This window comes from Odontesthes bonariensis, chromosome 10 (assembly GCF_027942865.1).
Source record: "Odontesthes bonariensis isolate fOdoBon6 chromosome 10, fOdoBon6.hap1, whole genome shotgun sequence".
Lineage (NCBI taxonomy): Eukaryota > Metazoa > Chordata > Actinopteri > Atheriniformes > Atherinopsidae > Odontesthes > Odontesthes bonariensis.
The window spans coordinates 984,305-1,009,988 of record NC_134515.1 but is presented as its reverse complement, the minus strand read 5'-3'; the positions used below and the strand labels follow the sequence as shown (position 1 = coordinate 1,009,988).

General features: G+C 47.4%; 1 protein-coding gene across 2 annotated transcripts in view; it reads right to left on the bottom strand.

Annotated features, from left to right (window-relative positions):
* The window catches only part of magixa (MAGI family member, X-linked a), a 98,669-nt gene extending 76,453 nt beyond the window's left edge, over positions 1 to 22,216 (bottom strand). For both annotated transcript variants that reach the window (XM_075475883.1, XM_075475882.1), the window contains exons 1-3: positions 22,073 to 22,216; positions 784 to 835; positions 440 to 695 (exon numbers count right to left, since the gene is read on the bottom strand). In XM_075475883.1, coding sequence (XP_075331998.1) covers positions 440 to 695; positions 784 to 825 — 298 coding nt within the window. In that variant the 5' untranslated portion in view covers positions 826 to 835; positions 22,073 to 22,216. The remainder of the gene's footprint in view (positions 1 to 439; positions 696 to 783; positions 836 to 22,072) is intronic.
* Positions 22,217 to 25,684: the final 3,468 nt, after the last annotated feature.

Below are 25,684 nucleotides of genomic sequence, written 5' to 3'. Positions count from 1 at the left end.
TCTGCCTCAGTTGTTGTTCTTGCTTTAGTTTTATTTTCATCTGATTGTTTCTCAGTTCAGTATCTGCTTTATTCTGTATCATTTCCCCAGAATCACCAGTATTTGTCCTCAGTAGTTATTAATGTGTTCAGTTTGGGGCTTTGTTTAGTTTCCTGTTTTATTTTGAAATTCAGCTTCCTGTTAATGGTCTTTTATTTCACCCCGAATGTGTTTTTCAGTGAGTTGATGATGTTCCGTCACCGTTTAACCTCCTGAGTTTTGTTCATTATGAGTCAGAATGAAGCCTTTTGGCTCCAGAACTCTGAACTTTATCGGTGGATTCCAGTAAAAACATCAAACATGCTGAGTTCAGACTGCTTCAACATCTCTGGATCTCGTTGTTTGGGTCAGCTGACCATCACATGACGGACGGGAACAATAAACATCAGTCACTTCTGACCTGGAGAGACGGTCTTGATTCTGATTGGATGAGGGCAGGAGTTGAGGACGCCCCTGACATCACCGAGGGTCATCCCCAACACGGGTGTCCCCCCGATCTCTAAAATGATGTCACCCACTGTGGCCCCGCCCCCAGGAGCCGCGGTGACGAAGGGGAACTCGCCGTAGTCTGCCCCGCCCCCGATGGCCAGGCCCAGCTCTCCAGAGCCGCCGCCGCCGCTGCTGCCCCCCCCCAGGGGGACGAAGCTCTCCTGCACCTGAGGACAACAAAGAGGAACGTCACTCTCACAGGAAGTGGGGAACCTCCGTTTGTAGCGAGTCTGGGTGTCACGGGTGAGTCGGTACCTTGGAGCGCCAGTGCAGCTTCTTCACCGTCGCTTTAGACATGGCGGCCGAGCTGCAGAGAGAAAGAAAAAGGAGGTTACCCATCCAGAACATCCATCAGGGAGGCAGAACCCATCCAGAACACCCAACAGGGAGGCAGAACCCATCCAGAACACCCAACAGGGAGGCAAAACCCATCCAGAACACCCAACAGGGAGGCAGAACCCATCCAGAACACCCAACAGGAAGGCAGAACACCCAACAGGGAGGCAGAACACCCATCAGGGAGGCAGAACCCATCCAGAACACCCAACAGCAGGCAAAACCCATCCAGAACACCCAACAGGAAGGCAGAACACCCATCAGGGAGGCAGAACACCCATCAGGGAGGTGGAACCCATCCAGAACACCCAACAGGGAGGCAGAACACCCATCAGGGAGGCAGAAACCATCCAGAACACCCAACAGGGAGGCGAAACCCATCCAGAACAACCAACAGGGAGGCAGAACCCATCCAGAACACCCAACAGGGAGGCAGAACCCATCCAGAACACCCATCAGAGAGGCAGAACACCCATCAGGAAGGCAGAACACCCATCAGGGAGGTGGAACCCATCCAGAACACCCATCAGGGAGGCAGAACCCTTCCAGAACACCCATCAGGGAGGCGAAACCCATCCAGAACACCCAACAGGGAGGTGGAACCCATCCAGAACACCCATCAGGGAGAAAGAACCCATCCAGAACACCCATCAGGGAGGCAGAACCCATCCAGAACACCCATCAGGGAGGCAGAACCCATCCAGAACACCCAACAGGGAGGCAGAACCCATCCAGAACACCCATCAGGGAGGCAGAACCCATCCAGAACATCCATCAGGGAGGCAGAACCCATCCAGAACACCCATCAGGGAGGCAGAACCCATCCAGAACACCCAACAGGGAGGCAGAACCCATCCAGAACATCCATCAGGGAGGCAGAACCCATCCAGAACACCCATCAGGGAGGCAGAACCCATCCAGAACACCCAACAGGGAGGCAGAACCCATCCAGAACACCCAACAGGGAGGCAGAACCCATCCAGAACACCCAACAGGGAGGCAGAACCCATCCAGAACACCCAACAGGGAGGCAGAACCCATCCAGAACACCCAACAGGGAGGCAGAACCCATTCAGAACACCCAACAGGGAGGCAGAACCCATCCAGAACACCCATCAGGGAGGCAGAACCCATCCAGAACACCCATCAGGGAGGCAGAATCCATCCAGAACACCCAACAGGGAGGCAGAACCCATTCAGAACACCCAACAGGGAGGCAGAACCCATCCAGAACACCCATCAGGGAGGCAGAACCCATCCAGAACACCCATCAGGGAGGCAGAACCCATCCAGAACACCCAACAGGGAGGCAGAACCCATTCAGAACACCCAACAGGGAGGCAGAACCCATTCAGAACAACTTCCAGTTTCTCCTCGACAGGAAAGAACTAAACCTCATCTTCGGGAACCTTTTTCTTCCTCGCCCACTAACTAGGAAGCTTGGCTGCCTCCTTGTCCCCTTCCTTGCCTCCTTGTCCCCTTCCTTGCCTCCTTGTCCCCTTCCTTGAAGGAATGCTCCTCTTTACCTCCTCAGTCTCACATGTCGCCCGGTTTTCATTTGGTCTCCCGGCAACAGAAACTGTCTCATCAGCTCCTCCATCGAATCGAAGCCTCAGAGTCAGAGCAGCAGATGGTGGCAGACAGCAGGGAGCCGTGCACGCACACGTGCACAGACACAGCTACACGTGCACACACACACAGACACGGCTACTCGTACATTAAATATGGATGAACATATGTGACGTGGATGTCAGAGAGGAAACAAACAAACAAATAAAGTCCATCCGAGTCCAAAAGCTGCAAATTTACACACAAACAAGGAAGCAGCGAAGGAAGGAAGGATACCAGGAAGGAGAGGAGGAAACAGGGAGCTAAAGAGGCTTCATGGAGAGGAAATATGGAGGTAGCTTCAGGTGTAAAGGCCTCAATATGCTTCTCCGTCTCTATCCGTCAATCCGTCGCCGTAGTTACGCAGAGGCTTTAAACCTTTCTAAGTTCTCCGTCGGGATGTCGGATACGCAAGGCAGTTCACCTACCGATCAGTAGGCGGCGCTACGCTAAACGACCCAATCTCTTACGTCTATGGTGAAAAACGTTGATTGGTTGTTCACCTTCCGGCTCCGTTCCACTCCTCACAGTGAACGATGGCTCTCTGTAGACGACCATAAATTAGCCGTAAGCAGAACAAAGAAAAGATGTGTCCAGGAAAGGATCCATAGGAAGGTAGGAAGGAGGTAAAGAAAGGAGGAAGGGAATGAAGAAGGCAACAAGGAGGGGAAGAAGGCCATGAGAGGGCAAAAAAGAAAGCAAGGAAATAAAGAATGAATTAAGGAAGTGAAGTTTCATCTCTACAGCTTCACATAGAACATTCAGAGCAGTGGAAGTTACCAACCAGAGTCCCTCTGCTCAGTAAAAGTTTCAGATTTGATCTAAAAGAAGAAGAGTTGACTCAGACCTGCAGTTATCTGCAGTTTGTTCCTCATACAAGATCCATGAAAACTGAACCTTCTCCAACAAACAGCAGAGTTTATAACCCACAGCGGGGTTTATAACCCACAACAGGGTTTATAACCAAAAGCGGGGTTTATAACCAACAGAAGGGTTTATAACTAACAGCGGGGTTTATAACTAACAGCGAGGTTTATAACCAACAGCAGGGTTTATAACCAACAGCAGGGTTTATAACCAAAAGCGGGGTTTATAACCAACAGCAGGGTTTATAACCCACAACAGGGTTTATAACCAAAAGCGGGGTTTATAACTAACAGCGGGGTTTATAACCAACAGCGGGGTTTATAACCCACAACAGGGTTTATAACCAAAAGCGGGGTTTATAACCAACAGAAGGGTTTATAACCAAAAGCGGGGTTTATAACTAACAGCGGGGTTTATAATCAACAGCGGGGTTTATAACCAAAAGCGGGGTTTATAACTAACAGCGGGGTTTATAATCAACAGCGGGGTTTATAACCAACAGCTGGGTTTATAACCCACAACAGGGTTTATAACTAAAAGCGGGGTTTATAACCAACAGAAGGGTTTATAACCAAAAGCGGGGTTTATAACTAACAGCGGGGTTTATAATCAACAGCGGGGTTTATAACCAACAGCTGGGTTTATAACCCACAACAGGGTTTATAACTAAAAGCGGGGTTTATAACCAACAGAATGGTTTATAACCAACAGCTGGGTTTATAACCCACAACAGGGTTTATAACTAAAAGCGGGGTTTATAACCAACAGAAGGGTTTATAACCAAAAGCGGGGTTTATAACTAACAGCGGGGTTTATAATCAACAGCGGGGTTTATAACCAACAGCTGGGTTTATAACCCACAACAGGGTTTATAACCAAAAGCGGGGTTTATAACTAACAGAAGGGTTTATAACCAAAAGCGGGGTTTATAACTAACAGCGGGGTTTATAACTAACAGGAGGGTTTATAACCCACAACAGGGTTTATAACTAACAGCGGGGTTTATAACTAACAGCGGGGTTTATAACCAACAGCGGGGTTTATAACTAACAGCAGGGTTTATAACCAACAGAAGGGTTTATAACCAACAGAAGGGTTTATAACCAAAAGCGGGGTTTATAACTAACAGCGGGGTTTATAACCAACAGCGGGGTTTATAACCAACAGGAGGGTTTATAACCCACAACAGGGTTTATAACCAAAAGCGGGGTTTATAACTAACAGCGGGGTTTATAACCAACAGCGGGGTTTATAACCAACAGCTGGGTTTATAACCAACAGCGGGGTTTATAACCAACAGCGGGGTTTATAACCAAAAGCGGGGTTTATAACTAACAGCGGGGTTTATAACCAACAGCGGGGTTTATAACCAACAGCTGGGTTTATAACCAACAGCGGGGTTTATAACCAACAGCGGGGTTTATAACCAACAGCGGGGTTTATAACCAACAGCTGGGTTTATAACCAACAGCAGGGTTTATAAACAACAGCAGGGTTTATAACTAACAGGGTTTATAACTAACAGCGGGGTTTATAACCAACAGCTGGGTTTATTACCAACAGCTGGGTTTATAACCAACAGCGGGGTTTATAACCAACAGCAGGGTTTATAACAAACAGCAGGGTTTATAACCCACAGCAGGGTTTATAACTAACAGCGGGGTTTATAACCAACAGCAGGGTTTATAACTAACACCGGGGTTTATAACCAACAGCAGGGTTTATAACTAACAGCAGGGTTTATAACCAACAGCGGGGTTTATAACCAACAGCGGGGTTTATAACCAACAGCGGGGTTTATAACCAACAGAAGGGTTTATAACGAACAGCAAGGTTTATAACCCACAGCAGGGTTTATAACTAACAGCGGGGTTTATAACCAACAGCGGGGTTTATAACCAACAGCGGGGTTTATAACCAACAGCGGGGTTTATAACCAACAGAAGGGTTTATAACGAACAGCAGGGTTTATAACCAACAGCAGGGTTTATAACCAACAGAAGGGTTTATAACGAACAGCAGGGTTTATAACCAACAGCAGGGTTTATAACCAACAGAAGGGTTTATAACGAACAGCAGGGTTTATAACCAACAGAAGGGTTTATAACGAACAGCAGGGTTTATAACCAACAGCAGGGTTTATAACCAACAGAAGGGTTTATAACGAACAGCAGGGTTTATAACCAACAGCAGGGTTTATAACCAACAGAAGGGTTTATAACCAACAGCAGGGTTTATAACCAACAGAAGGGTTTATAACGAACAGCAGGGTTTATAACCAACAGAAGGGTTTATAACGAACAGCGGGGTTTATAACCAACAGCTGGGTTTATAACCAACAGAAGGGTTTATAACGAACAGCAGGGTTTATAACCAACAGCAGGGTTTATAACCAACAGAAGGGTTTATAACGAACAGCAGGGTTTATAACCAACAGCAGGGTTTATAACCAACAGCAGGGTTTATAACCAACAGCAGGGTTTATAACCAACAGCGGGGTTTATAACCCACAGCAGGGTTTATAACTAAAAGCGGGGTTTATAACCAACAGAAGGGTTTATAACCAACAGCGGGGTTTATAACCCACAGCAGGGTTTATAACCAACAGCAGGGTTTATAACCCACAGCGGGGTTTATAACCAACAGCGGGGTTTATAACCAACAGAAGGGTTTATAACGAACAGCAGGGTTTATAACCAACAGCAGGGTTTATAACCAACAGCAGGGTTTATAACCAACAGCAGGGTTTATAACCAACAGCGGGGTTTATAACCCACAGCAGGGTTTATAACTAAAAGCGGGGTTTATAACCAACAGAAGGGTTTATAACCAACAGCAGGGTTTATAACCAACAGCAGAGTTTATAACCAACAGCGGGGTTTATAACCCACAGCAGGGTTTATAACCAACAGCGGGGTTTATAACTAAAAGCGGGGTTTATAACCAACAGAAGGGTTTATAACCAACAGCGGGTTTATAACTAACAGCAGGGTTTATAACCAACAGCGGGGTTTATAACCAACAGCAGGGTTTACAACCAATAGCGGAGTTTATAACCAACAGTGGGGTTTATAACCCACAGCGGGGTTTATAACCAACAGCAGAGTTTATAACCAACAGCAGGGTTTATAACCAACAGCGGGGTTTATAACCAACAGCGGGGTTTATAACCCACAGCGGGGTTTATAACCAACAGCGGGGTTTATAACCAACAGCGGGGTTTATAACCAACAGCGGGGTTTATAACCAACAGGAGGGTTTATAACCAACAGCAGGGTTTATAACCAACAGCAGGGTTTATAACCAACAGCGGGGTTTATAACCAACAGCGGGGTTTATAACCAACAGCGGAGTTTATAACCCACAGCGGGGTTTATAACCAACAGCGGGGTTTATAACCGACAGCTGGGTTTATAACCAACAGCAGAGTTTATAACCAACAGCGGGGTTTATAACCAACAGCGGAGTTTATAACCCACAGCGGGGTTTATAACCAACAGCTGGGTTTATAACCAACAGCAGTGTTTATAACCAACAGCAGGGTTTATAACCAACAGCAGGGTTTATAACCAACAGCAGGGTTTATAACCAACAGCAGGGTTTATAACAAACAGCAGGGTTTATAACCAACAGCAGTGTTTATAACCAACAGCAGGGTTTATTTACCAACAGCAGGGTCTATAACCAACAGCAGGGTTTATTTACCAACAGCAGGGTCTATAACCAACAGCAGGGTTTATTTACCAACAGCAGGGTTTATAACCAACAGCAGGGTTTATTTACCAACAGCAGGGTCTATAACCAACAGCAGGGTTTATTTACCAACAGCAGGGTTTATAACCAACAGCAGGGTTTATTTACCAACAGCAGGGTTTATAACCAACAGCAGGGTTTATTTACCAACAGCAGGGTTTATAACCAACAGCAGGGTTTATAACCAACAGCAGGGTTTATAGACCAACAGCAGGGTTTATAACCAACAGCAGGGTTTATAACCAACAGCAGGGTTTATAACTAACAGCAGGGTGTATAACCAACAGCAGGGTTTATAACCAACAGCAGGGTTTATAACTAACAGCAGGGTTTATAAACAACAGCAGGGTTTTTAACCAACAGCAGGGTTTATAACCAACAGCAGAGTTTACAACTAACAGCAGGGTTTATAACTAACAGCAGGGTTTATTTACCAACAGCAGGGTTTATAACTAACAGCAGGGTTTATAACCCACAGCGGGGTTTACAACTAACAGCAGGGTGTATAACCAACAGCAGGGTTTATAACCAACAGCAGGGTTTATAACTAACAGCAGGGTTTATAACCAACAGCAGGGTTTATAACTAACAGCAGGGTTTATAAACAACAGCAGGGTTTTTAACCAACAGCAGGGTTTATAACCGACAGCAGAGTTTACAACTAACAGCAGAGTTTATAACCAACAGCAGGGTTTATAACCAACAGCAGGGTTTATAACCAACAGCAGGGTTTATAACCCACAGCGGGGTTTATAACTAACAGCGGGGTTTATAACCCACAGCGGGGTTTATAACTAACAGCGGGGTTAGGGTTAGAGGATGGATCAGATGGATCAGAGGTGACATGATGAAAGGTAGTAAGGGTGCAAAGAAGGGAGCTAGAGAAGGAAACAAGGTGGTAAAAGAGGTAAGAAAGAGGTTCAAGGAGATGAAGAAGGCATTGAGGAGATTAGGAAGGAAGGAGGTAAAGAAGGCCACTAGGAGATTAGGAAGGAAGGAAGGAGGTAAAGAAGGCAGCTAGGAGATTAGGAAGGAAGGAAGGAGGTAAAGAAGGCAGCGAGGAGACTAGGATGGAAGGAAGGAGGCAAAGAAGGCAACTAGGAGATTAGGAAGGAAGGAAAGAGGTAAAGAAGGCAGCTTGGAGATTAGGAAGGAAGGAAGGAGGTAAAGAAGGCAACTAGGAGATTAGGAGGGAAGGAAGGAGGTAAAGAAGGTAGCGAGGAGACTAGGATGGAAGGAAGGAGGTAAAGAAGTTAGCTAGGAGACTAGGATGGAAGGAAGGAGGTAAAGAAGGCAGCGAGGAGACTAGGATGGAAGGAAGGAGGTAAAGAAGGCAGCGAGGAGACTAGGATGGAAGGAAGGAGGTAAAGAAGTTAGCTAGGAGACTAGGATGGAAGGAAGGAGGTAAAGAAGGCAGCGAGGAGACTAGGATGGAAGGAAGGAGGTAAAGAAGGCAGCTAGGAGACTAGGATGGAAGGAGGTAAAGAAGGCAGCGAGGACACTAGGATGGAAGGAAGGAGGTAAAGAAGGCAGCGAGGAGACTAGGATGGAAGGAGGTAAAGAAGGCAGCGAGGACACTAGGATGGAAGGAAGGAGGTAAAGAAGGCAGCGAGGAGATTAGGAAGGAAGGAGGTAAAGAAGGCAGCGAGGAGACTAGGATGGAAGGAAGGAGGTAAAGAAGGCAGCGAGGAGACTAGGATGGAAGGAAGGAGGTAAAGAAGGCAGCGAGGAGACTAGGATGGAAGGAAGGAGGTAAAGAAGACAGCGAGGATGAAGATTTTCATTCGTGGTTCAGCTTCGTTTCTCCACGCGTTTCAGTGGTTCATTGATTCAGCGCACGGAGTAGTTTCCCTCTGACACACACACACACACACACACACGTGCACACACACACACACACACTGAAGATGCCTCCCCGTACTCTGATGTGCGTCGGGTCGTGCGGTGATAATCGGCGCAGTATGACATCATCATCATGAACACATCATTAACGCTAGCTCGCCCGTCTCCCTCTCTGTGAGTGTGTGTGTGTGTGTGTGTGTGTGTGTGTATTACCTCTACAGATGAACGCCGTGGGTCAGTGTGTGTGTGTGTGTGTGAGTGTGTGTGTGTGTGTGTGTGTTACCTCTACAGATGAACGCCGTGGGTCAGTGTGTGTTCGGCTGCCATGTTCCTCTCTCTGTCCTGAGGTCTCACTTCCTGTTCACTTTCTCTCTGTCACTCGGGTTAGTGATAAGGCCGGTCAAAGGTCAGAGGTGTGTGTGTGTGTGTGTGTGTGTGTGTTCAGGGAGTGGACTGTTTGCAGGAATGTGTGTTTTTAAGTAAACAGGTGAGGGGCAACTCCGCCCCCTCTGATTGGCTCATGCATCTGACGCTCTGGATGACAGTTATATAATAGAGTTGTTCACGAAAGACAGAAGGAAACAAGGTAACAAGAGTCTCCTCAGAAGGAAGCCTCCCCAAACTGAGAAGAAGCTTTAACTCCTCAGCGAGAGTAAGGAGGTAGGGAAGGTAACAAGGAAGGGAAGAAGGCAGCAAGGAGGTAGGGAAGGTAACAAGGAAGGGAAGAAGGCAGTAAGGAGGTAGAGAAGTTACCAAGGAAGGGAGGAAGGTAGCAAGAAAGTTGGGGAGGTAACAAGGAAGTGAAGAAGGTAGCAAGGAAGTAGGGGAAGTAACAAGTAAGTGAAGAAGACAGCAAGGAAGTAGGGGAAGTAACAAGTAAGTGAAGAAGACAGCAAGGAAGTAGGGGAGGTAACAAGGAAGTGAAGAAGGTAGCAAAGAAGTAGGGGAGGTAACAAGGAAGTGAAGAAGACAGCAAAGAAGTAGGGGAGGTAACAAGGAAGAAAGGGAGCAAGGTTTTTTTTCTTTTCCATGGCGTACAGAAACCCTAACGATAACCCTCACTCAGCCCTAACCCTAACCATAACCCTCACTCAGCCCCAACCCTAACCCTCACTCTGCCCTAACCCTAACCATAACCCTCACTCAGCCCCAACCCTAACCATAACCCTCACTCAGCCCTAACCCTAACCATAACCCTCACTCAGCCCCAACCCTAACCATAACCCTCACTCAGCCCTAACCCTAACCATAACCCTCACTCAGCCCCAACCCTAACCATAACCCTCACTCAGCCCTAACCCTAACCCTCACTCTGCCCCAACCCTAACCGTAACCCTCACTCAGCCCTAACCCTAACCATAACCCTCACTCAGCCCCAACCCTAACCATAACCCTCACTCAGCCCCAACCCTAACCATAACCCTCACTCAGCCCTAACCCTAACCATAACCCTCACTCAGCCCCAACCCTAACCATAACCCTCACTCAGCCCTAACCCTAACCATAACCCTCACTCAGCCCTAACCCTAACCCTCACTCTGCCCTAACCCTAACCCTCACTCTGCCCTAACCCTAACCCTAACCCTAACCCTAACCCTCACTCAGCCCTAACCATAACCCTCACTCAGCCCTAACCCTAACCATAACCCTCACTCAGCCCTAACCCTAACCCTCACTCTGCCCTAACCCTAACCCTCACTCTGCCCTAACCCTAACCCTAACCCTCACTCTGCTCTAACCCTAACGATAACCCTAACCCTAACCCTAACCCTAACCATAACCCTCACTCAGCCCTAACACTAACCCTCACTCTGCCCTAACCCTAACCCTAACCCTCACTCTGCTCTAACCCTAACGATAACCCTAACGATAACCCTCACTCAGCCCTAACCCTAACCATAACCCTCACTCAGCCCCAACCCTAACCATAACCCTCACTTTGCCCTAACCCTAACCATAACCTTCACTCAGCCCTAACCCTAACCATAACCCTCACTCATCCCTAACCCTAACCATATCCTTCACTCAGCCCTAACCCTAACCATAACCCTCACTCAGCCCTAACCCTAACCATAACCCTCACTCAGCCCTAACCCTAACCGTAACCCTCATTCAGCCCCAACCCTAACCATAACCCTCACTCAGCCCTAACCCTAACCATAACCCTCACTCAGCCCTAACCATAACCCTCACTCAGCCCTAACCATAACCATAACCCTCTTTCAGCCCTAACCCTAACCGTAACCCTGATTCAGCCCCAACCCTAACCATAACCCTCACTCAGCCCTAACCCTAACCCTCACTCAGCCCTAACCATAACCCTCACTCAGCCCTAACCCTAACCCTAACCCTCACTCAGCCCTAACCCTAACCGTAACCCTCATTCAGCCCCAACCCTAACCATAACCCTCACTCAGCCCTAACCCTAACCGTAACCCTCATTCAGCCCCAACCCTAACCATAACCCTCACTCAGCCCTAACCATAACCCTCACTCAGCCCTAACCCTAACCCTCACTCTGCCCTAACCCTAACGATAACCCTCACTCAGCCCTAACCCTAACGATAACCCTCACTCAGCCATAAACCTAACGATAACCCTCATTCAGCCCCAACCCTAACCATAACCCTCACTCAGCCCCAACCCTAACCCTAACCCTCACTCAGCCCTAACCATAACCATAACCCTCACTCAGCCCTAACCCTAACCGTAACCCTCATTCAGCCCCAACCCTAACCATAACCCTCACTCAGCCCTAACCATAACCCTCACTCAGCCCTAACCCTAACCCTCACTCTGCCCTAACCCTAACGATAACCCTCACTCAGCCCTAACCCTAACGATAACCCTCACTCAGCCATAAACCTAACGATAACCCTCATTCAGCCCCAACCCTAACCATAACCCTCACTCAGCCCCAACCCTAACCCTAACCCTCACTCAGCCCTAACCATAACCATAACCCTCACTCAGCCCTAACCCTAACCGTAACCCTCATTCAGCCCCAACCCTAACCATAACCCTCACTCAGCCCTAACCCTAACCATAACCCTCACTCAGCCCTAACCATAACCCTCACTCAGCCCTAACCATAACCCTCACTCAACCCTAACCATAACCCTCTTTCAGCCCTAACCCTAACCGTAACCCTGATTCAGCCCCAACCCTAACCATAACCCTCACTCAGCCCTAACCCTAACCCTCACTCAGCCCTAACCATAACCCTCACTCAGCCCTAACCCTAACCCTAACCCTCACTCAGCCCTAACCCTAACCGTAACCCTCATTCAGCCCCAACCCTAACCATAACCCTCACTCAGCCCTAACCATAACCCTCACTCAGCCCTAACCCTAACCCTAACCCTCACTCTGCCCTAACCCTAACGATAACCCTCACTCAGCCCTAACCCTAACGATAACCCTCACTCAGCCCTAAACCTAACGATAACCCTCATTCAGCCCCAACCCTAACCATAACCCTCACTCAGCCCCAACCCTAACCATAACCCTCACTCAGCCCTAACCCTAACCGTAACCCTCACTCTGCCCTAACCCTAACCCTCACTCTGCCCTAACCCTAACCCTCACTCTGCCCTAACCCTAACCCTCACTCTGCCCTAACCCTAACCCTCACTCAGCCCCAACCCTAACCCTAACCCTCACTCAGCCCTAACCCTAACCCTCACTCAGCCCCAACCCTAACCATAACCCTCACTCAGCCCCAACCCTAACCCTCACTCTGCCCTAACCCTAACCCTCACTCTGCCCTAACCCTAACCCTCACTCTGCCCTAACCCCTAACCCTAACCGTAACCCTCTCCGCCCTAACCCTAACTCAGCCCTAACCATAACCCTCACTCTGCCCTAACCCTAACCGTAACCCTCTCAGCCCTAACCATAACCATAACCCTCACTCTGCCCTAACCCTAACCCTCACTCTGCCCTAACCCTAACCGTAACCCTCTCAGCCCTAACCCTAACCATAACCCTCACTCAGCCCTAACCCTAACCATAACCCTCACTCTGCCCTAACCCTAACCCTCACTCTGCCCTAACCCTAACCGTAACCCTCTCAGCCCTAACCCTAACCATAACCCTCACTCAGCCCTAACCCTAACCATAACCCTCACTCGGCCCTAACGCTAACCCTCACTCAACCTTAACCATAACCCTCACTCAGCCCTAACCCTAACCCTCACTCAGCCCTAACCATAACCCTCACTCAGCCCTAACCCTAACCCTCACTCAGCCCTAACCATAACCATAACCCTCACTCAGCCCTAACCCTAACCCTCACTCAGCCCTAACCATAACCATAACCCTCACTCAGCCCTAACCCTAACCCTCACTCAGCCCTAACCATAACCCAAACTCTGCCCTAACCCTAACCATAACCCTCACTCAGCCCCAACCCTAACCCTAAAGCCCCATACACACACGTCGCTGCTATTTACTCGCTACTCGCTCACTCGCCTACTCGCCACTCGCTTGGGTGCTTTTGCTGACTTGGTGTGTAGAAGTTGGGTGGCCACTGTTTGGAGAACACTGGGGGAACGTCACCTGTCAATAATCTGTATTCTGCATTTTAATTGGCTACTCGCTTTTACTCGCTTTACTCGCGTCGCTCGAAGTTGAAATATGTTCATCTCGGAATCCGCCCACATCGCATCGCTTGTACTCGCTTGTACTCTCCTCGCCTACTCGCCTCCTCGCCTCGCGTGAACACATAGACATTCTATTGACTTCACTCGCTGAGCGAGTAAATAGCAGCGACATGTGTGTATGGGGCTTAACCCTCACTCAGGACTAACCCTAACCATAACCCTCACTCAGCCCTAACCATAACCCGCGACTAAAGAATAAAGAACAGCTGAGGTGAAAGCTTCAGCTAACAAAGTAATGGGGGAACAATAATGTTCATCTTTCAGAAAATAACAGCAATAACTCCTTAGAAGCTGGTGTACGTCACCTTCATTAGCTAAGCTGTTAGCGTTAGCTGCTGCTGAAGGAGAAAATAACAGCAATAACTCCTTAGAAGCTGGTGTACGTCATCTTCATTAGCTAAGCTGTTAGCGTTAGCTGCTGCTAAAGGAGAAAATAACAGCAATAACTCCTTAGAAGCTGGTGTACGTCACCTTCATTAGCTAAGCTGTTAGCGTTAGCTGCTGCTAAAGGAGAAAATAACAGCAATAACTCCTTAGAAGCTGGTGTACGTCATCTTCATTAGCTAAGCTGTTGGAACCTTAGCCTCAGATAGAGTTCATCCACAGTCTGTAGCTAACTGCTGGAACATTAGCCTCAGATAGAGTTCATCCACAGTCTTTAGCTAACTCTGCTGGAACATTAGCCTCAGATAGAGTTCATTTACAGTCTTTAGCTAACTCTGCTGGAACATTAGTCTCAGATAGAGTTTATCCACAGTCTTTAGCTAACTCTGCTGGAACATTAGCCTCAGATAGAGTTCATCCACAGTCTTTAGCTAACTCTGCTGGAACATTAGCCTCAGATAGAGTTTATCCACAGTCTTTAGCTAACTCTGCTGGAACATTAGCCTCAGATAGAGTTCATCCACAGTCTTTAGCTAACTCTGCTGGAACATTAGCCTCAGATAGAGTTCATTTACAGTCTTTAGCTAACTCTGCTGGAACATTAGTCTCAGATAGAGTTTATCCACAGTCTTTAGCTAACTCTGCTGGAACATTAGCCTCAGATAGAGTTCATCCACAGTCTTTAGCTAACTCTGCTGGAACATTAGCCTCAGATATATTTCATCCACAGTCTTTAGCTAACTCTGCTGGAACATTAGTGGTTCACAGTGTGAGTGGACTTGACTTCAGTGTGTCATATGTGGGTCAGCCACATCGTCGCAGCGTGGAGACGGGAGGACGGCCTCTTGCCTGTGGCCTCATTCGCCTTGTTTCTCTTCTTCGTGGTGTGATCGGCTGGACATTTCAGCCTCTAACGAGGCTCCAAACCGGTTCTGACATGAAGACATGTTACAGAGAACATCGCTCATTAACTCAAAGTCAAACCCAAACACAGCTCTCAGCGTCATAATCAAATCAAAAGTAGAAATATGTGAAATCAGGAGTCGGTTCATTGGTTTGATGATGCTCAGCTAAAAATTCTAAATTTGAGACGAAATGAGGAGGGCTTATTCACACGTCCCAGAAAACCGAAGTTCCATCCACCCAACTCAAAAGTCCCAAATTTCACATTTTATTTCAAGAAATCTTGACAAGCCGATTTTCACTAGTTCCATTGGCAGATTTTTTCTGCTTATTTCAAGCAAAAACGTCTTTTATTTGTTGTTTTTTTTACTTATTTTTGGAGGGGCATTTTTTCCAGTGTAGGTGTCGGATTTCCCTTCAGACAGAACTGAGCTTCAGTGGAGATTTTCGTTATAACTTTAAACAGTCTTCCTTTCAGACTCATAAAAACAAAGGTGGTTCTCCTTCTTCTTTTATTAATATCCAGCATATTAATTCATTTCCACGTGTAGAAACGCTACAACAGCTATAGTTGCCCAACGGAGCAATCTCCATCGCGTTGTTTGTTTCTTTCTGACGGCGACAACAACAGGAATATCGTCTCCTTTGACTTCCGGGTCACGACCCCGGGAAAACATCTGGAGCATGCGCAGAACGCAAAGTCTGATTCACCACGTGCTTCAGCATCTACAAGCAGGTTTAGAGTGACTTTCAACCCAGTTATCTCGGGGTCTGAATCCCATCCGATCCAGTTCTTAGTCAGATTAAGGTGTCTACATGCACTTAATAACTCAGTCTGATTGTAATCTAGCCAATAATCCGATCCTTTCGGTGCCATGTGACCCCGCTGAGTGAGTAAAGTGTTCCCCTCCGCCTCCTCAGTTTTCTCCTCAGTTTTCTCCTCAGACACACACTCTCTCCCCTGGGAGTTGTAGTCTTTGACATCAAAGATCTGAAGTCATTCAAGGAAACGGTCTGAAGTTAACGAGCGCCTTCAAAGCGAGCGTTTAGTCAGCAGACGCCGCCGCTCGGGGCTCTGATCTTCGTCTCTGATGGCTGACAACATGACTCCACACGCCTCCTCGGTTCAGACGTTACTCATCTGCCTTCATGCTTCAGCTCATCATCCAGTCAGAATGATGTAATCTGCATGTGCGTAACCATGGTAACCGCCTCCATCAGTCGCTTATCTTTGGCCCCGTTCTTTCCGCCCGTCAGAACTCATCATGCAGGAACCACGTCTGGACCTCAGTGACCCGCATCATGTGACCAGCAGAAATCCTCATTATGTCGGGTCAGTTTGTCGTCACCGCCACCAGCGTGCAGGTCACATGGTGCAGGTCACGTGACCCGGACGTGTTAGTGTTGCAGCATTTAAAGGTCCGACATACAAAAGCACCGGCTGTCTCAGAACCAGAGCGGCGTGGACCTCCGTCTGATCCGTCAGGTCCAGGGAGCAGGTAGTTGCAGCTGAACCGGACCAGACCGCCACCAGCGGAAGAGGAAGTTCACCTCCACCTGGACTAGGGATGGGAATCGAAAACCGGTTCTTGTTGAGAACCGGTTCCCAGTGTTTCAATTCCTTGGAATCGTTTTGGCGATTTTGCAAACGATTCCCTTATCGATTCCAGCGGGCGGGAATGGCGTCCAGCGCAGCCAGCAGCCAACAGTAAACATGGCGCCCAAGCGGTACAAACGCTCGAAAGTTTGGTAACACATCCCTAAAAAAGACGACAACAGGGCAACTTGCAAAGTGAATATTTCACCAAAGGGAGGAAATACTACCAACATGCAATAACTATGAATGAATGTCGCGTTTTCGATCTGCTCCGGACTAACGTTGGTGAATCTGAACCCAGCAACGTTAGCAACGTTAGCATGTCCTCGGCTAACACTGCAGGTAACTAACAAACACTGCCTATCATGTTAGCACCATTTGCCTGATTGTAAAACCAGCTGTTAGTAACGTTAGCAACATTAGCATGTCCTCGGCTAACACTGCAGGTAACTAACTAACAAACACTGCCTATCATGTTAGCTCCATTTGCCTGATTGTAAAAGCTGCTGTTAGTAACGGTTAAGGTTAAATGAATGCCTTCTCAGGCATTACATTTAGATGAAATCATGAGAGACAGAGCCTGACTGGCTCAGAGCCAGAGGCTGGTGGTGCTACCCCCAGTTCACCTCTACCTCCAGCTTCTCCTTTCACCAGAGCAGGAAGAGTTCAATTACCCAGGCCAGGATAGACCAATGTGGACCTCACCGTTGTTGGGTTTGTGAGGTCATGACTCGTGTTACTTCTAAACTAAACAAAGTTGATGCTAATCGACCGGTTTGTTGTCCTTTTTCTCCAAATGAGAATCGATAAGGGAACCGACAAAGAACCGAATCGTTAAGCAGAATCGAAAATGGAATTGGAATCGTAAAAATCTTATCAATTCCCATCCCTAGCCTGAAGCCTTTCTGACTCGTCTCCATTTTGTGTTGCAGCCAACGAGCCGGGTCAGAACATAAAGGACACGGCTAAACCCACGACCATCTGCTTTGAAGGGGAGGGGCCTGCAGGGGTTTCTCTGGTGGGACCGCAACCTCAGGCGCCAAAACCAGATTCCCAGGAAATAGCTGCATTCGGACAGAGCCGTTCTAATAACGGTCCCCCTGGAATTCCGTTCTGATAACTGCCCTTCGCCCAAAACGCCTGCCCCAACGCATAATAGAATTTATTGCATAAGCATTGGATTGCATTAGACAGTGGCCGCGGTCCCTAGTAAATGCATATTGATGGGGGGGGCTTTGCTACTGAAATGTGTTGTTTTAGTCAACCTTCTAGAAAAACAAACACCAACATTTTACTGCCTTTTCCTTCTGGTTTCCTGCTCAGAGCCACACGATCAGCTCCTGAACATTTAACCTGTTATCAGAATAAAACTCTGTTCTCTCCAGCAGCAGGTTTAGCAGCTGGGGAAGCAACCTGTGGTGGACCTGTGGTGGACCTGTGGTGGACCTGTGGTGGACCTGTGGTGGACCTGTGGTGAACCTGTGGTGGACCTGTGGTGGACCTGTGGTGGACCTGTGGTGGACCTGTGGTGAACCTGTGGTGGACCTGTGGTGGACCTGTGGTGAACCTGTGGTGGACCTGTGGTGAACCTGTGGTGGACCTGTGGTGAACCTGTGGTGGACCTGTAGTGAACCTGTGGTGGACCTGTGGTGGACCTGTGGTGAACCTGTGGTGGACCTGTGGTGGACCTGTGGTGAACCTGTGGTGGACCTGTGGTGGACCTGTGGTGGACCTGTGGTGAACCTGTGGTGGACCTGTGGTGGACCTGTGGTGGACCTGTGGTAGACCTGTGGTGGACCTGTGGTGGACCTGTGGTGAACCTGTGGTGGACCTGTGGTGGACCTGTGGTGGACCTGTGGTGAACCTGTGGTGAACCTGTGGTGAACCTGTGGTGGACCTGTGGTGGACCTGTGGTGGACCTGTGGTTCCCGGGCTCAGAGGGATCTGTCAGCTGTTGGAATGCAGGTTAAACATTCACCTGAGACAACACCTCAAACATCTGCTCGGCGTTGGATAACCACTCATGTTAGGTCATAAAGGACCTCGTTCACCAGCACAGATAAACAGCTTAAACAGAGAGTTAACCATCTAAAGAGTGTTTTCTACAGAACAACAAACAGGTTCACATGTTTCTGAGACTCCAGCACAAAGGAAACTTTCTCGTCAGTTCACTGCTTTATAAAACGGGGGATTTGGACTCATGACTCATTCAGTGATGTTTGTTCTGAAACATGATGAATCACATCATGAAGTTTTGTTTTTCAATCCAATTCAATCCACTTTATTTATAAAGCACAGTTTAAATAAACAGAAAGGTTTCCAAAGTGCTGTACAATAAAATAAATACAATAAAACATAATAAATGAATAGACTGTCCACCCCACCCCAAATACATTATCTGTGTACATAAACTCAACAGCCTACGTGGCATTAAAAGCCAAGGAAAGGAGGTGCGTTTTAAGAAGAGCTTTAAAATGAGACAGTGAGGAGGCCTGTCTCATGTGCAGGGGCAGTTAAATTCATTCGGTCCGCTCTGAGCTCCAGCTGAGTTCTGGGAACCCTCAGGAGCAGCTGGTCAGCTGACCTGAGGGATGGGCTGGGTGTGTAGGGCTGCAGGAGTTCAGAGAGGTACACTGGGGCAAGACCATTTAGGGATTTAAAAGCAAATAAAAGAATTTTAAAATAAATTCTAAAATGGACAGATAGCCAGTGGAATGAGGCTAAAATCGGTGAAATGTGCCCAAACTTTCTTGTGCCAGTTAAAAGACGCGCAGCTGCGTTTTGTACAAGTTGGAGACGTGCGATGGAGGACCACTGACCCCCGTATTTACGGTGCGTTGCAGTAATCCAGCCGTGTGGTCACAAAGGCGTGAATCACTGCTTCAAGGTGCTGTCTGTGCAGAAAAGGTTTTATTTTCACCACAGCTTTAATCTGGCTGTCGAACTTCAGATCCGAGTCTACTTTTACCCCCAGATCATTGAGTATGGGTTTGGCATACTGTGCCAGATCGACTGAGGGGGTCACAGAGGTGCCACCAAAAACCATTACTTCAGTCTTTTTTTCATTTAAATTAAAAAAGTTTAAAGCCATCCAGGCCTTGACATCCTCTAAACAGTTTAACAGTGTCTTGGGGGAGTATGAATCAGCCTTTTTAAGGGGTACATAAATCTGGCTGTCATCAGCATAACAGTGGAATAAAATGCCGTGCTTCCTGAGAATGGAACCCAGTGGGAGAAGATACAAAGAAAATAAAAGAGGGCCCAGCACTGAACCCTGTGGAACCCTGTGTCCCAAAAGGAGTCGAACACAGTCACACAGTATGAGTTAAACTTTTCTTTACTAAGATAAAATAGTTCACTTATCATTTAAGTTCATATTTACGCTTTAACAGATGATCTAAAGTGACTTACAAGTTAGAAGGAGAATTAACCATGGAGTGTATTTTAAAGAACAACAAACAGTTAAAACATCAAGAGGCATCTGTGCACATCTGTGTTTAGGTTAGTTAAAGGGGGGGGGCAAAAGAGGGGTAACACGGGTCTGTATGAGAGCGCTGAGGCAGATGCTAATGTTAGCATTAGCATCGACAGGAAGCCGGTGCAGCTCAGTGAACTAAAGGGGGGGGGGTATGTTCCTTTTATCACCCGGGTCCCGTTAGGAGGGCGCTGCAGACCTTTACTTCCATTTATTTGTAGCTCAGACGCCATCGTGACATCATGACATTCAACAGTAGCAGCAGATGCTATAGCTGTAAGCTAGCAGCAGATGCTGTAAGCTAGCAGCAGATGCTGTAGCTGTAAGCTAGCAGCAGCTGCTGTAGCTGTAAGCTAGCAGCAGATGCTGTAGCTGTAAGCTAGCAGCAGATGCTGTAGCTGTAAGCTAGCAGCAGTAGCTGTATCTGTAAGCTAGCAGCAGATGCTGTAGCTGTAAGCTAGCAGCAGATACTAGCAAACAAAGCTTCCTCATCAACAGTGATGGACCAAGCCGGAGACGTACACAGCGTAACTCGCAGTAATGCATAATTACTGCGTTTAAACACTTTGGATACATTAACCTCATTAAACAGTTGTACTGGGAGACCTCCATCTTTATCAGAAACATGCCGATAATGTAACGTTAGCACAGCGAGAGTGAGGAGAGGAGTTCTGTTATGTGTGTTGGTGAAAGTTTCACATTCATATTCAACTCTGCTAAATCTGACGTGAAAACACGACTGCTGTTGTGTTTTTATTTTCTTCTGGACCAACCAGAGAAATTCAAGTTTCTGCAGCTGCACTGCTTCATTAAACTGAATCACAGGGTGAGTATCAGTCATCAGCAGCTCCAACCAAACAAAGTTCTCTCTGAAGTACAACATGTGATCAATAACTTCCTCAGACTGACACCAGCCTTCAGCTTCAGCCCAGGTTACAACACCTGCAGTCCTGATCAATTAATCAATTAATCAATTAAACAGTCCACTGATCAATCCATTTCCCATCAAACACACCATCAAATATGTGTGAAATCACTGAAGATTCAGCTGCTGCAGAGTTCCTGAAACACACACATCTTCATCCATCCAGCTGTGGATCCATCCGGCTGTGGATCCATCCAGCTGTGGATCCATCCAGCTGTGGATCCATCCAGCTGTGGATCCATCCGTCTGTGGACCCATCCGGCTGTGGATCCATCCAGCTGTGAATCCATCCAGCTGTGGATCCATCCAGCTGTGGATCCATCCGTCTGTGGACCCATCCGGCTGTGGATCCATCCAGCTGTGAATCCATCCAGCTGTGGATCCATCCGGCTGTGGACCCATCCAGCTGTGGACCCATCCAGCTGTGGACCCATCCGGCTGTGGATCCATCCAGCTGTGGACCCATTCAGCTGTGGACCCATCCGGCTGTGGACCCATCCAGCTGTGGACCCATCCAGCTGTGGACCCATCCAGCTGTGGACCCATCCAGCTGTGGACCCATCCGGCTGTGGATCCATCCAGCTGTGGATCCATCCATCCTCCAGGATTCCTCAGTTGGGTGGGATCTGAGCGCGTTGTTCCCCCGATGAGGACAGACTGCAGTGCTGAATGTTTGCTGGTTCTGCTGGAAAGAGTTTCCTGAGGGTCACATGACCTCAGCAGCAGCTCAGGTGTTCTCATCCCACACCTGAACGCACCACCTCCTGACACCTGAACGCACCACCTCCTCCACCACAGCAGACAAAGAGCTCCTCTCACATCCAGCTGCTGGACACCATGTATGGAAATATGGAAAGCACACTGAGTTGCCTGTGGTATGAAATGCGCTGTATAAATAAAGATGCCTTGCCTTAAACACAAGCGCGCGCGCGCGCAGTGTAACCCGGTCCTCTCACACTGAACCCAAAGCAGCCACTGAACACGGTGGCACCCGCGCGCACCCCCGGTGCAGGACCAGCGAGCAGCAGCGACCCTCCGCCGCCCCTCTGGCCGGGCTGCGGGCTGCATGTGTCGGATCGGAATCTGCTGACGGCGCCGTTTCCACCTGCAGGAGAGCCCACGAGCGCGCGCGTGCGCCGTGATGCCCCCACAAACAGGGGCAATTAAAGCAGGAGAAAGCTGCACGTTACCTTCATAATTCCAGCCGCGTGCCGTCCGTGTGTGGCAGCCCCGCGCGCGACGCGTCTCCCTCCGCGGCGGATCCTCTCCGGGCTTTCAGCGGATCGATCCTCCCTCCGCCGCTGCCGCTGCCGCGCTCTGCTGCTGCGGCGGCGTGCGTGCGTGCGCCGGGGTGCGCGTGCACAGGAGGCCGTGCGCGGTGGTCCACTGCAGGTAAAAGATGCAAAGCGCTGAAAGGTGGAAGAGACCACACGCAGAGACGCGCACGCTGAAGACAAAACGGGGAACGCGCGCGCCTGTTTCTGTGCGCGGACGTCTTTCTTCTCTTCTGAAATGTTTGCGCGCGTGTGTGCGCGCGCGTACGTGCGGTGCCTGCAGGTACAGCAGCAGCTTAATGGAGCTTTACTACACAGAGAAAAGCGAAGCGCATCCTGATAAATGCGCGCGGGTACAGTGTGTGTGCGCGGTACAGTGTGTGTGCGTGTTACAGTGTGTGTGCGTGTTACAGTGTGTGTGCGTGTTACAGTGTGTGTGGGGGGGGCACCAGGAAGTGACAGAAGCCCCGCCCCCAGGGGGAGGAGCCTGTGTGATGATGAGGAGGGTATTCAGGGTGACATCAGCGGTGTGTTTTTATCCGTGTGTATTCCAGTTTAACTCATCCTGTGAGGACGCTTCCAGTTTAAAGGGACAGTTCGCCTCTTTAAAGGGACAGTTCGTCTCTTAAAGGGACAGTTCGCCTCTTAAAGGGACAGTTCGCCTCTTTAAAGGGACAGTTCGTCTCTTAAAGGGACAGTTCGCCTCTTAAAGGGACAGTTCGCCTCTTTAAAGGGACAGTTCGCCTCTTTAAAGGGACAGTTCCCCTCTTCTGACATGAAGCTGTGTAACATCCCATATCAGCAGCATCATTTCTGAACATCTTCTTACCCCCTGCTGCGTCCTGTGAGCAGAGTTCCAGCCTCGTTTTGGTGTTGATGAAGGTAGTCCGGCTAGTTGGCTGGGGTTTAAAAAATAAAGCGTTTTGCTTCTCAGAACAATATGCGTTCAACAGAGTAATACATTTGCATCACAAAATGGTTCTCCAGGAAAAAGTCAGAGCTCACAATCTCTTGGCCCTATTTTCTCTCCCTTCGTATCACAATCACGAACTATCCCTTTAACTCATCCTGTGAGGACACTCTGGGACTGTGTTCGACTCCTTTTGGGAGAAAAACCAAACTCCATGATGTGATTCATCATGTTTCAGAACCAACAGCAACTCTCAGAGTGTGGCGCACTGAGTCAGGAGGCCACATCCCCGTTTCAGAAGGCAGTAAACTGTCAGATGTTTGTTCCTGATCAGGGTCAGAAATACAGAAAAAAACAGCAAAGCTGTAAAATAACTGCAGAGAAACCCAAAGCTGCCACAAATTAACACAAAATGACTGAAAGATGATGTCCCAGCAGTTTAAAAAACAGAAAAAGTTCACTTCAGGATCTTATGATCATGTTATCTTTATTTATATATTTATACAGCGCATTTCATCCTTTTTAAAAGAAAAGCATAAAGCAGCATGAAAACAAGCAACTTAAAGAGAATAAACATGAAAACACAGTTAAAAGCAATCAAAGAGGGAAAAAGAAAAATATAAACTCAACCATAAGCACACGGAAAGAGAAATGTTTTTAACCTGGATTTAAAAGTGCTTCCAGTTGGGGCTGATTTCAGTGATTTGTAGCAGCAGAACTTTAAAATCTATTCTGCATCTGACCGGGAGCCGATGTAAAGACCTGAGAACCTGAGACAGGATGTTTGGCAAAGCTGAAGAACCCTGATGGAGTTCAGTGAAAGGTCCTCAGAAGTACTGATCAACCTCCAACCACCCCAGCTGCATCCAGGGGCTGAAACCTGCTCTGTTCCTCACACTGAAGTAAAACTGAAGTCAAACTGAAGTCAAACTGAAGTCAAACTGAACTCAAACTGAAGTCAAACTGAAGTCAAACTGAAGTCAAACTGAAGTCAAACTGAAGTAAAACTGAAGTCAAACTGAAGTCAAACTGAAGTCAAACTGAACTCAAACTGAAGTCAAACTGAACTCAAACTGAAGTCAAACTGAAGTCAAACTGAAGTCAAACTGAACTCAAACTGAACTCAAACTGAAGTCAAACTGAACTCAAACTGAACTCAAACTGAACTCAAACTGAACTCAAACTGAAGTCAAACTGAAGTCAAACTGAAGTCAAACTGAACTCAAACTGAACTCAAACTGAAGTCAAACTGAAGTCAAACTGAAGTCAAACTGAACTCAAACTGAACTCAAACTGAAGTCAAACTGAAGTCAAACTGAACTCAAACTGAACTCAAACTGAAGTCAAACTGAAGTCAAACTGAAGTCAAACTGAAGTAAAACTGAACTCAAACTGAACTCAAACTGAACTCAAACTGAACTGAAACTGAACTGAAACTGAAGTCAAACTGAACTCAAACTGAAGTCAAACTGAACTCAAACTGAACTCAAACTGAAGTCAAACTGAACTCAAACTGAACTCAAACTGAACTCAAACTGAACTCAAACTGAAGTCAAACTGAACTAAACTGAAGTCAAACTGAAGTCAAACTGAAGTCAAACTGAACTCAAACTGAACTCAAACTGAAGTCAAACTGAACTCAAACTGAACTCAAACTGAACTCAAACTGAACTCAAACTGAAGTCAAACTGAACTCAAACTGAACTCAAACTGAACTCAAACTGAACTCAAACTGAAGTCAAACTGAACTCAAACTGAACTCAAACTGAAGTCAAACTGAAGTCAAACTGAAGTCAAACTGAACTCAAACTGAAGTCAAACTGAAGTCAAACTGAAGTCAAACTGAAGTCAAACTGAAGTAAAACTGAAGTCAAACTGAAGTCAAACTGAAGTCAAACTGAACTCAAACTGAAGTCAAACTGAACTCAAACTGAAGTCAAACTGAAGTCAAACTGAAGTCAAACTGAACTCAAACTGAACTCAAACTGAAGTCAAACTGAACTCAAACTGAACTCAAACTGAACTCAAACTGAACTCAAACTGAAGTCAAACTGAAGTCAAACTGAAGTCAAACTGAACTCAAACTGAACTCAAACTGAAGTCAAACTGAAGTCAAACTGAAGTCAAACTGAACTCAAACTGAACTCAAACTGAAGTCAAACTGAAGTCAAACTGAACTCAAACTGAACTCAAACTGAAGTCAAACTGAAGTCAAACTGAAGTCAAACTGAAGTAAAACTGAACTCAAACTGAACTCAAACTGAACTCAAACTGAACTGAAACTGAACTGAAACTGAAGTCAAACTGAACTCAAACTGAAGTCAAACTGAACTCAAACTGAACTCAAACTGAAGTCAAACTGAACTCAAACTGAACTCAAACTGAACTCAAACTGAACTCAAACTGAAGTCAAACTGAACTAAACTGAAGTCAAACTGAAGTCAAACTGAAGTCAAACTGAACTCAAACTGAACTCAAACTGAAGTCAAACTGAACTCAAACTGAACTCAAACTGAACTCAAACTGAACTCAAACTGAAGTCAAACTGAACTCAAACTGAACTCAAACTGAACTCAAACTGAACTCAAACTGAAGTCAAACTGAACTCAAACTGAACT